Genomic DNA, 12,009 nt, shown 5'->3' on the forward strand with positions numbered 1-12,009 from the left:
TCTGGCTGCCCTGGACTGCCCTGTCCCAGGGAGCTGTGCAAGGCTGTCCCTGGCACACAGAGCACTGTTCTGACAGGCTCCTGGGCCGAGACAGGGCTGGGTGGACCATGAGAGCCGACAGTGAGTGCTGCCTGGGCATTGCCGAGAGTGAAATTAGCCTCCCCAGGCCAGCCTGGTGGTCCAGGAGCTGTTCTGAGCAGGGCTGGAGGTTGCCTACAGGCCAAATTCCGGTTTTGTGCACCCCAGACAAATGCAGGGATGTTTTGGATTTGCATCTACTGGGGCCAGAGAATGGCTCAGCTGCAGAAGTGTCCAGGCCAGCAGCAGTGGCCAGGCTGTCAGTGTCCTTCAGTCCCCAGGGCCAAGGAAACACAGCCCGAGGTGGGAGCACGGCAACATCCAGCTCGGACAAACCATCTCCCCAGGGTGCACATGTGCAGCCACGTGCCCGGTGCCCTCCCCACCGGCCAGAGGGCACAACATCACCAGAGGGCCAGCAGGTCACTGGCCCAGCCCCAGGGCTGTCAGTCAAGGTTATTGGTGACGCACCTGCCCAAAAAGCCAGTCTGGGAGGAACCACGCAGCCCAGGAGGAACCTTGGCACACTGGAGCGGGCGGTGGGGACTGGCCACTGTTGACCTTGGGAGCTGCACAAAGCACAGGAGGTATTTAACCCCCTGCAGAGCCCCTTGAAACCTCTTCTGAGCTCTAAACCTCGACAGCTGAGAACACAGGCAGTGTTTTCCTTACCTTTTTACAGGCAGGGTATCGCTTTCAGCTGACTCTGGCGGAGCCGCTATGACTGAAACAACAGGTTACTCGGGGTGAGTAGCGGGAACATCTGAATCTGTTTTAATAAGAGAAGAAAAATGTTCTCCGGGTGTCATTTAAGCCTCATTTATAAGAGCAGCCTGCACTTTTAGTTGCTTCCCATCTCTTAGAGCAGGTGGAAAGGGACAGCAAGCTGGCCTCTGGCTGCCTGCAGTGTCTGCACTCACCCTGCCAGGCAGTTATTTGGGACAAGTGTGAAATCCTGATTTGCTAAGAGCTTAATAAACTTTCACATAGAAAATAGCACAGTATATCACCCCTGGGCATTGCTGGCAAAACCTATGAAGGAAAGAGCTAAGGTAGCCATTGAAAAAAATCGATAAATACTGAGACATATTTTTTGCCAAATACATAGATATAATAACAGACATGTCAAAGAGGTTACCTGGAGCAGAAAGACAGCTGGCCCAAACACCACACACAGCTGGCTTGTCCCTTGTCCCTGTGCCATCCCTTGTCCAACATCAGGGCTGTGGAGCTTCCACGCTGCCCTGTGCCCCATTTCTGCCTGTCCCCCTCCCTGTGGGCACTGCCTGGTGCCCCAGCCTATCTCCTTGTTGTCTCCCTGCAGGAGTGGGCTTGTCCTTGTTAAAAACCCACATCTGGACCTGATGGAGGAGGATGTCCTGTACCACTTGGACTTGGGAACGAAGACGCACAACCTGCCAGCAATGTTTGGGGACATAAAGGTAAAGAGCAGGTCCAAAAGCAAGGCAGCAGCTCCCCCCTGCACAGGCTCTGCAGCTGTGCATCCCATGGTGTTACCGGCCCATGCTGGGCCCCGTTGCTGCCAAAGCTCCTGTGGGGTGGGTTCTGGCTGCTCAGCTAAGGGACTCCGCAGCCAAAGCAGTCTGGGCAAGGAGGTTGTCTGTCCTTGTTTGTTTGGGGCAGAAATCACAACAGAAAATTATCCTTTTAAAAACCTGTAGCTCTGTAAAACCTGATTTAATATTGGCCCCGTCTTGGAGGACAGACAGAAGAGGCATTTGTCCAAAGAATCTTGATCATCATCTACTGGAGACAAGGGAAAGAGAATGTCCTATCAGTTTTGGCTGAGACCTGCTGTCAAAACTGACTTGTCACGATGGCATCCTCTTTAATTTCAAACCAGAGTCTTTCCCTAGTTGTGTGGGGGAAGAGCCTCAGTGCCCAGGGCTCGAGCAGCCTTGCACAGCACAGCGTGGGTTCCTGTGCCCTGCACCCTGGCAGCAGGATCAGCACTGCCCTGGCAGCTGCACTCTCACCCTCCTCCTACCCTCAGCGAGCATATTTTCCTTTAATATGTAAAATTTGTCCTTTTTACTCCCTGACTTTATGGCCTCTGTGCCATCAGCAGTGCTCACTAATTGCAGTCAGCATTGTTCATAGAATAAATTAACCAATGAGCTCCTCCAACATCTGGGTTTGCTTTGCTATCAGTGGTGATACTACCAGCTCAAATTTGTGAAATTATTTTAGATTTTCTTGCCTAGGACTGATACCCAAGTATGTGCAGCTGTATGGCTGCCCAGACCCAGGGTAGTCACCACCCTGCCAGAGTGAAAAGCTGGGTTTCATGACCCTCAGGTGTTCCAATGTCCCTTGATTGATGGTGAGGAAATGGCATCCCGCTGCTTTCTCTGGGAAGATGTTCCTGGCACAGCCACCACCGCCACATTCGGGCTGACTGGGGGTGCCTGTTGTAGCCAAGTACCCACACGCTGGTGCTTCATTCCAGTTTGTCTGCGTCGGCGGCAGCCCCAACAGGATGCGGGCGTTTGCGCAGTTCATGCAGCGGGAGCTGGGGCTGGCGGCTGCCGGCGAGGACGTGGCTGACATCTGCGCGGGGTCGGACCGCTACGCCATGTACCGGGCAGGGCCCGTGCTCTCCATCAGCGTGAGTTCCGTGCGCTCTCGGGGCCCGGGGCTGCTGCTGCCAGGGTCCCCCGGCACAGGGACGGGGTGGCACGACCTCTCCCTCACGTGCCCTCGCCTCCCCCAGCACCCACCAGCAGAGCTTTTTCCTCTCGTCACTGTTCAGCCACTACCACCAGTGCAACCTCAGCCGTGGCAAAGCTGCTCCTGTTTGAATAGCATTCCCCAGCACCTGCACTCTCCACTTGGAAAGGGCCACATCAACAACAGACATGCACGTGTTCTGCTCAGCTCAGTTTGGGAGGCAAAACCACTTCTCACCACACCTAACTATGAAACGCTGCTGGGAGCGTTACATTGATACCAGCTCTAAAAGAAATAGCTGGCCTTATTATTAATTAATCTTTCAGAGTAGGATTTTTGGCACTGAACAAAGGAAAAAGCAAACACAGGCTGTGCTGGGGAGCACTCACACCCAAAAGTTTGGTCCTGACACCATTTCTTCAGGCACAAGATTAGTCTGAAGTGTGATTCACAGCAGATGGAATCACTCACACAACAGAGCTCGTGTTTCGTCCCTCTGAAAAAACCAAACCAATCCTGACCAAGGGAATCAAGCTCGAGGGAATCAATCTGAGAGGATCCAAGGGGGAGAACTGCCACAAGATTTGGTGTTCCCCAGCCTGGCAGCAGCAGTGACACAGCCAGAAACAAACCCTCACCGAGCTTGTGGCCACGCACCAGCTTTGGTCAGTGCAGAAGGGGACATGGGGCAGAGCACATGGCCACCCTGAGAAGCATCATGCAGAGCTGCTGCCAACATCACATTTCTGCAAGTTGCTTAGAAACACAACTGAGCTCAAACATACAGGGGCAGGAACACAGATTCCAGCTCTGAATATTTACAATGAGAATTAATTTTTTAGGCATCGGCGAATAAGCCAGGCTGATGTTCCAGAATAACAACATGCTAAAAGGTCTCATATTTAAAACATGATACTAGGCAAACAGAGCATTGCTCTCACAGCAAAGAGAAAGGAGACAAAGCAACACAAAAACAGGCTGTGTACCTTAATCAATGGTGCTTCCATACGTGCTTCCTTCAGGTTTTTGAAGATGATAGCAAAACCAAAAAAATGTGAGGCACTTTCAAGAGGAAAAAACAAACTCCACAGCACCAAATACTTTTTGTACTTAAAAGTAAAGCTAAGAAAAGGATGTTGGTCTAGCAATGGAGCAGAAGACAGATGACCAAGCAACAAGCACTGGGCAAATGCAGCAGAAGCCCCAGCAGCTCCAGGCCTGCAGAACATCTGCCAGCCCCGGGGAGCAGCAGAAGAGATGGGAGTGGGGCAGCACTGTCTGTGGAGGATGGGAACAAGCCGGGGCCAGCAGTGGGGAGCCAGGCAGGGGCTGGGGACAGAAGGGCAGCAGGGCAGGGAATGTCAGCCAGGAAGAGGGACAGGCAGCCTGCAAGGCACGCAGCAAACACCTGACCCTGCAGCCTGTCCTCAGCAAGGGACACAAACCCTTCCATTGCCCGTTGTGTCCAGCAATGTTGCAGAGATGGTCCAGTGTGGGGAGAGGAGAGGCTGGAAGGCACATGGAGAAGTGAAGGCTCAGGTTGTTCTTGCTGAAATTCACTACTCCTAGAGCATGAGCAGGACACAACAAAGTGCAAGTCACACTTACATGGTGTAAGCATTGGCAATGCATGGGGAAGGTCTGGGAGCATTCAGATGTTGGGATGCATTTGTGGACCTTCCTTGAAGGACAGGCACTATCTGTGTGCCCACACAGGGTCCCCAGGGATGAACACTAGCTCTACTAATTCAAGAACCTTTAAAGCATCGAGGGGAGGAAAAGAGGCTAGACACCTCACCTGCACAGACTAAAAAGACCCCAAAATGTCTCTTCCCCCTCAAAAAAATTGCTGTTGTCATCATGAGCAGAAGAGGCCGCAGCAGAAGAGGCCACAGCATAACCCTGAGCTTGTGGCAGTCATGTACCTGTCACCTGCACAGCCTCGTGGGGACTGATGTCTCTCTTTTCTCTCCTTCCAACAGCATGGAATGGGCATCCCTTCCATTTCCATTATGCTTCATGAGCTGATCAAACTGCTGCACCACGCAAAATGCCGGGACGTTACTATTATACGCATCGGTACTTCTGGGGGCTTAGGTAAGCGATTCATGGTCTTTCTTCAGAGCAAAACAGCTATTATTAAAAAGAACTCTCAGCAATAGGTCATGCAGCTCTGAACTTTAGCATTTTTCCAGGTCTCTAAATATCCATCATGGTATTTTGTTTTGGGTGAAACCCAGAGAACTTGTGGTGACTGGTTTGGCAGAGTGCACATCCTCAGAGTGTACAAAGGCCTTGATTCCACTCCAGCCATGTGTCACTTTCCAAACAGAAAACATGGATTAGAGGTGACCCAAATGAATCCATGTCTCTTGCTGAGGCAGTGGTGCTGCCCATCCCTGCACAAGCTGGCAGGGGGTACAGGATCTCTGCAAGCCAGAAGCAGCTAAACTCCTGTCACTCAGCACATTCTCACAATCACTTACCTTGTGCTGATTCTGTACATTTTACTTGTTCATCCATGCTACTTCATGAATTTCAATTATTCTCTGACATCTTTTTTACTCACTGAAGAGCCCTGCAAGCACACATAGATCTATTGAGATGTTCCTGTCGTGCTGAGGTTTCGCAGCAGGACACAGGTGTTATGAGCTCTGGCAAGCTCAGCTTCCATTTCCACAGGGATCGAGGCTGGGTCTGTTGTGATCACTGACACGGCCGTGGACTCCTCCTTCCAGCCGCGTTTTGAGCAGGTGGTGCTGGACGATGTGGTGGTGCGGAGCACCGAGCTGGACAAGGACCTTGCGGAGGAGCTGCTCGCCTGCAGCCGGGACATTCCCGACTTCCCCACGCTCATTGGCCACACCATGTGCACCTACGACTTCTACGAAGGTAAAACCAGCATTGCCTGTCCTTCCTCAGCACACATAATGCCAAGTCTTTCCACTCTTCCATGGACAAAGCTGTGCAGGGAACCCAGGCCCCAGAAGGGCTGCAGGCAGAGACCCACATGGTGCTGGGGGGCCCAGGCAGACAGGAGGCACCCTCAGAACACACAGTACCACTGCTTGCACCTTGCTGAGTTTGCCACCAAGCTGCTCCCCTACAGCAAGACTGTCACTTCAGAACTACCAAACACTAGGAAAACATTAGGTTGCCTGTGAGATTTCTATAAACAAACTTTGGTTACTCTGGAACCATTTCCTCTGCAAAATTAAATGCTGATTGCAGAGTAGATGAAACGTAATAAATGAAGAATTAATAATCTGAGCACTATTTATAAACCTTTAGATCTGCTTGCAGATCCAGCCATCTGTGTATTGCTCAAGTCCATATTTTATTTAAACAAAAAGCCATTTGAGAGGATTAAAGTAGGAGCAGCAATAAATTGAAGGGCGGCCCAGGCTGGCCAGCCATAGGTAAGCATTTGCCTGCCCCAGGGCTTCAGACAGTGTGAGAGGAGGAGCTGCACGGGGCACAGGTCTGCTCCGAGCGCACAGCAGGACAGCCAGAGCCCCCGCAGGGGTTAGAGGAGAGGGTCGGGATGGCTGCCCTCACTGAACAGTGTTAGTCCTGCCTGCAGCCGTACCTGGAGCTGCAGTAGGAGAGCACCAGTGCCCTGGGACCAGCTCCCCGACCACACCGGCATCCCCGCACCAGGAATGCCTCTGCAAGCAGCTCCAGCTTCCATCCACAGCAGCCCCTGCAGAAAAATTGAACCCACATTAAAGGGGTTTCCTCCTCTCCTCAGTGTTCCCATTCTGCACAGCTTGTTGCACCTCTTCTGCAGCCAGCTGGCATTTTGGGGGTTTAACCTGGCAGACCTTCACAGCTCCTATGCTGCAATGGCCTGTCCCCACAGAGCACAGCATCCGCTGGTACCTCCCACCTGAGGGCCGACTCCACCTTTTACCAATGTTGAAACCTGCGTCATTCTTTCCCGTACACAGAGACACATCTCGCTGGCTTTAACGCTGAGGGGAATACAAATTAACCAGCTGCTCACAGGAAAGCTTTGTGGGCCTCAGATAGAATGTGGGCACCGCTGGACTTCCCATTTCCAACTGTGCTCCACGACACCATGCAAGGCCAACAGTGACAGTTCTCTGCTTCCTTTCCAGGTCAGGGGAGATTAGATGGTGCATTATGCTCTTTTTCCAGTGAAAAAAAGTTGGAGTACTTAAGGAGGGCTTATGAGGCCGGTGTGAGGAATATTGAGATGGAGTCCAGTGCCTTCGCTGCCCTGTGTGGACTGTGTGGCCTCAAAGGTGAGTCTTGTCGCCTCCACCTCCTCCCCACACACGGGCTAAACCCCCTCTAAGGGTCCTGTTCTGTGTCAGAGGGCCAAACACACATCCTTAATGATTTTATCTAGAAAAGAACACTAAAGCAAATTTGATAGTTCAGTAAAACCCAGGTGTGCATTAGGAGACCTGAGTGCGTGCCGGACAAACCAAGGGCTTGCTCCCTTCACGCCCCTCCGGGCCCCGTCCCGGCCGTGCTGCCGCAGCCCCTGAGGGTTTGAGGGCAGCGGAGCCGCGGCTCCCGCCTCCGGCCGTGAGGGGCGGGCAGGAGGGCCCGCTCCGCCCGGGGCCCGGGCCAGGAGCTGACCGTGCTCCGTTCCCCCGCAGCCGCTGTCGTGTGCGTGACGCTCCTGGACCGGCTGCAGGGCGACCAGATCCGGGCGTCCCACGAGGTGCTGTGGGAGTACCAGCAGCGGCCGCAGCGCCTGATCGCCGCCTTCATCCGCAAGCGCCTGGGGCTCACCCGCACGGACTGAGGTGGCGGCACCAGCACGGGGCCCGGCCCGGCTCACGGCGCCCGCTCCGGGAGCGGCAGAGCTGCGGGCCCGGGGTGCCCGGAGCCAGCGGACACCATCTGCGCTGGCAGCGAGCTCAGGCTGTGGAACAGAGCTGCAGATTCCTCACCCCTGGCTCCAGCCGCCGTAAAGGACTGTCCTGTTAGGGTCACTCCTGTCCGCAGCCATCTTCCAGGAAGGAGATCCCTTTGCTTTGGGCAGAAAGACAAAACCTAGGTAAATAACATGAAAATTAATCCATATTTGTGACCAAAGGGGTCTGCAGAGCTCTCCTGGCATGAGCAGCTGTGTGAAACACCCTTTTACTGACCTGCATGTTCTCCATGCTCCACTATTTTGTGAAACCCCCCGCAAAAAATCCTCATTCTGGCCTCACTGTATCACTAAAGACCCCGACTTACCGTTGCACTGAGGTAGCCCAGGCTTCTACAGACTTCTACTCAGTCTCTACCCTGAGACATTACAGACATGAAAACAACCACAAGTCTCAGCCAAAAAATCTGTGCCCACTATTTCAAAACCAATGCCTGCTCCCTTTAAACTTTCTTTTTCATTAACATCGTGGTATTTATAAAATATGACAACTATAATCTCAATTTCAGTGGTGCAAATTTTTTTTTTTTTATCTTGTAGATATGCTTTTAAAGGCAAGGGGAAAAAAAAATCCACTGCCTAGGTTTGGGATGATGCCTTTCTGGGAATTGTCTCACAGCCAGTCTGTTCCCCACAGCAGAACACTGCTGTTCTCCCCACAGGAATATCCAGAGAATATCCACAGTAATAGCCAGCTGTGAGGTGGCCAAGTGTGCTTTAAAAATAACGAGTTACCCCAAAGGAGATACCAAAATAAAAAGCACAAATATACACAGAATTATAATTTTAGCACAAGCACGCCAAGGCTGAGTCCAGAAGACATCACTGCCCCAGCTCAGGGCAGGCTCTGCAGCATTTCCCCACTAAACTCAGCTGCAGCACTGGGATTATGCTGCTCCTGGGCTGCCCCTGTGCTCACTCTCAGGAGTCTGTCACACCAGAAAATAAAGAAAGATCCCAGCTCTATTTATAATTTATACTGAAAAACTAATCTGCAATATGAAATTGAATGAATAGTTTGCAGTAAATATGATGCAGCAAGTTGCCTTCTAAATATAGACAATGGTTAAAGTTTCATCTTATCATAATCAAGGAATATTCGAAACATTCACGGCAATGAAGATTTTATAACTAAAAAAATCAAATTCTCAAGAAACCTGGAAAGAAAATTGTGGGATTTATTCATGTAACATAATAAAATCTAAAGTAATTGCTGTGCTAAGCTATTTCGGACTTCTGCTGCCAATTAAATCCCAATAATTCCTACTCGAGGTGCTGCACATCAGGTTGGTCTGGGCTATGTGCAGGAGTCCTTGAGCAAGGTGTCCCAGCTCGCAGTCAAAGGGACATGGGCAATCCCATGAGCAGCACACAGCCCAGCCTCTCCAGAGCCACACCTGGCAGGTGTAACGTGGTGCTCCCAGCTCAGAAAGGCTGGGAGTGCCTTAGAATGGCTGCACACACAGGGACTGAGCAGTTCTAGGACAGCCAAAGGGAATTTAGGGCTTGCATATCGTGGGCCAGACCAGAGTCCTGCTGCTGCTCTGCCCCTCAGATGAGATGTGCTCTACATTTTAAAAGCTGTAGATTCCATGTCTCTTCTTGGAAGCTTTGGTGGTGGAAGTTTTGACAAAACCTCTCTCGCATAAAGTGTTTTATGCAGTCCAGCTTCTCGGAGAGCGAGCTCAACACGGAGCCTGGCGTCAGAAATGACCTGTTAAAAAAACCACAGCAATGATCAATAGAAGCCAAAAAGCTCCCTGAGGAGCTGCTGCCTTTCCCCATGTTCTCCACGCACACAGCCCCAAGTGCAGCACAGACTCCAATCTCCTCCTGGCTGTTCCTACAGAACCCAAGTGCTTCAAATGCCTTTATGATTTTTCTCACAGTGTCACCTTGTGCTTACATGGCAGTGCCACTTCCATTTGTCAGAACAACAATTAATCTGAGGGAAATTACTTCTGGAATTTGTCAGAGGTTTATCTGACAAAATTTCTAAGCCTCTTTCCAATCCCTGTTGCATGGTTTGCAGTGGGACTGCACTGGAAGTACAAGGAAGAGCAACACATTGGTTCCAGTTCCAGCATCACCTCCCCAGTGCCTAGAGCTGCTGGACACCAGCACTGGGAACATGATCCATAGCCCCTGCAGCACTGGGAAGGAGCATGGGGATGTGCTGGGTGGGCATCACATACTGCAGCCCAAGGAGCACTAAACCTGTCTGGAGTTGAAACAGAGACAGCGTGCTAAGAATTAAGACATAGGACCCAAATATACATGTTCAAAGCATCTTTAAGTTAAGATTTGTCAGAACCTCATACATTGGTCAGATTTGGGAATTTTAATAACCAAGCAAAACCCACATCTTTCCATTACCAAACTGAAAAGCTTTAAAATGTCTTAAAATGGGTGGTGCTGGACAACTTTAGCTATAGACAATGCTGAATTTCATTTAATTCAGTGTCAAAAGAAAGCTTTTACACCACAGAATTGTACCATAGCTCTTCTCTTTTCATAAATAATTTTGAAATTCCAGAGTGGGAATAATTGCAAACACATTGACTGAGCAGATAGGGAACAGTGAGGGAATTTAAAGATATCAAGATGTTCCTTGAGTTCATTTGAAATTGAGGGAGCAGCCTCCTCAGCAACCTGGGTGCCCTGAAACACGAGTACAGCCAGTTCAGTTCCTCATTCATTTACACAGCACGGTTACAGAGCCTTACCTGCTCCTCACTGTAGGTGTGCAACCTGAACAGGGGCTGCTGCAGCTCAAACTCCTCCTTGGCTCCAATGCCCATCCGAGCTTTTGACGCCACCGTGTCAGCCACTGCTCTGGCAGGATCTAATTTTGCAACAATGGCAACCTGAGGACACCGTATGAAAGTCACAATTACTCTGTCTGTGCAGAGCCAGGGTCACTGTCAGGAGCACACCCTTTGAGAACACCATCATTCACAGTCTCTGCAGTGACCCTGTAACAGCGGCACAGAGACAGCCTGGGCACAAGAAGGGTGTGTGAGGGAGAAGCAACAGCACCCTGAGCTCTCCAACAGGCACTGGCATGAGCTCCAGTGTCCAACCTGGTCTCTACAAGGATCCAGCAGCCTCAAAATTCTGCAATACCCACAATTCCAGACTTTCTTCTTTTTCTTTCAATGGAAACAAAGGTGTTCAGGGTGATAATTCACAATTTTACAGAGTCACAGGCAACAGCATTGAGTTATATGCCCCAAATAATACAACTCTGTTTTTTTCTGAAGTGCATCTCTTTTAACTGTGCAATTTCCTGTGCCTAGATCAATATCAAAGACTCCCAGACACTGTATTGTGCCAGAGTTAATATTTTTCATTGCTTACTTACTTTGTGTTAAAATATTCAGATACAGGCTAATACTACTTTGGAAATACAGAAAGATGCATGAGCAAAATAGCTAAAGTCAGAAGCCCATATGAAGAATGGCTAAAACCAGAAAAAAATACTTTAAATTGTGTACAATATTTTTTTGTCCATCTCTTTAATAAAATACCACCTCTGTATTTTATTTACTGCCCAAATCTAGAGGCCAAATGACTTTAGTAAAGATCTTTCCCCCTCTCCCCATACAAACATTGTACATACTTTATGAAGCAGCATTTCATTAGTGTGAAACAAAGAATAGATGTTGATCAGAGAAGTATAATGAAGTGGGAACATCAACATCCAGGCAAAGGCCCCTCTAGAAGCATTTTCTACTCTGGCAAGAGAATTGACTCAGTGGGAAGAGATCAACAGATCATGACTACCAACCAGCCTCTTTGGAGGAAAAAACAAGGAGATTACATACAAAAATGTAAATTAAGACAAAATTACTCTTTCAAAAGTCAGCAGTATAAAAAAATAACCCTAGCACTACTTTTACTATGACATTAGAATCATTAGTAAGCATTTTACTTACTAAAATAAGTGTGTCTTTTTAAAAGTAATGTGCAAAAGTTTCAGAGACTCAAATATCTCTAAAGAAAAGTCATCCAAGGTGTGCAAGTTTCCAGAATTTAAAAAGAATATAAATTACTCATAAATCTTGCCTTAGACTCAAGGTAGACTTAAGGTTATTAAAACAAACAAAACCCAAAAAAAATCACAGAAGAAAAATCACATCCAACCTGGAAAAAACACAATCTCTATCTCCTCTCAGATATCAGCAGCTCCTACAGTTCAATTTAATGTCATAATGTTCCTGTTGTCAGAGCTAGAAAGGACACAGGATTTATAACAGGAGAGGCTTACAGTTGGTCAGCCCTAAAGTGCCTTTTACCTTGTTCCCTTACTTCCTTTTAGAGACTGT

General features: G+C 49.4%; 2 protein-coding genes across 8 annotated transcripts in view; one reads left to right on the forward strand and one right to left on the reverse strand.

Moving 5' to 3' along the window:
* The first annotated feature begins 710 nt into the window (after nucleotides 1–710).
* Nucleotides 711–7,597, forward strand: UPP2 (uridine phosphorylase 2). Its single transcript, XM_071435556.1, has 7 exons — nucleotides 711–824; nucleotides 1,403–1,520; nucleotides 2,549–2,707; nucleotides 4,752–4,866; nucleotides 5,452–5,661; nucleotides 6,891–7,037; nucleotides 7,401–7,597. The coding sequence occupies exons 1-7, from the start codon at nucleotides 799–801 to the stop codon at nucleotides 7,547–7,549; spliced, it is 924 nt and encodes a 307-aa protein (XP_071291657.1). The 5' UTR covers nucleotides 711–798; the 3' UTR covers nucleotides 7,550–7,597.
* An 851-nt stretch (nucleotides 7,598–8,448) lies between these two features.
* The window catches only part of CCDC148 (coiled-coil domain containing 148), a 48,197-nt gene continuing 44,636 nt past the window's right edge, over nucleotides 8,449–12,009 (reverse strand). For all 7 annotated transcript variants that reach the window (XM_071435555.1, XM_071435554.1, XM_071435549.1 and 4 more), the window contains 2 exons: nucleotides 10,408–10,548; nucleotides 8,449–9,395 (listed from right to left, as the gene is read on the reverse strand). In XM_071435555.1, the coding sequence (XP_071291656.1) occupies nucleotides 9,249–9,395; nucleotides 10,408–10,548 (288 nt within the window). In that variant the 3' untranslated portion in view covers nucleotides 8,449–9,248. The remainder of the gene's footprint in view (nucleotides 9,396–10,407; nucleotides 10,549–12,009) is intronic.

Source organism: Agelaius tricolor, unplaced genomic scaffold (genome assembly GCF_023055355.1).
Source record: "Agelaius tricolor isolate 1412-34295 unplaced genomic scaffold, bAgeTri1.0.p SCAF_10, whole genome shotgun sequence".
In the NCBI taxonomy this organism is placed as follows: domain Eukaryota; kingdom Metazoa; phylum Chordata; class Aves; order Passeriformes; family Icteridae; genus Agelaius; species Agelaius tricolor.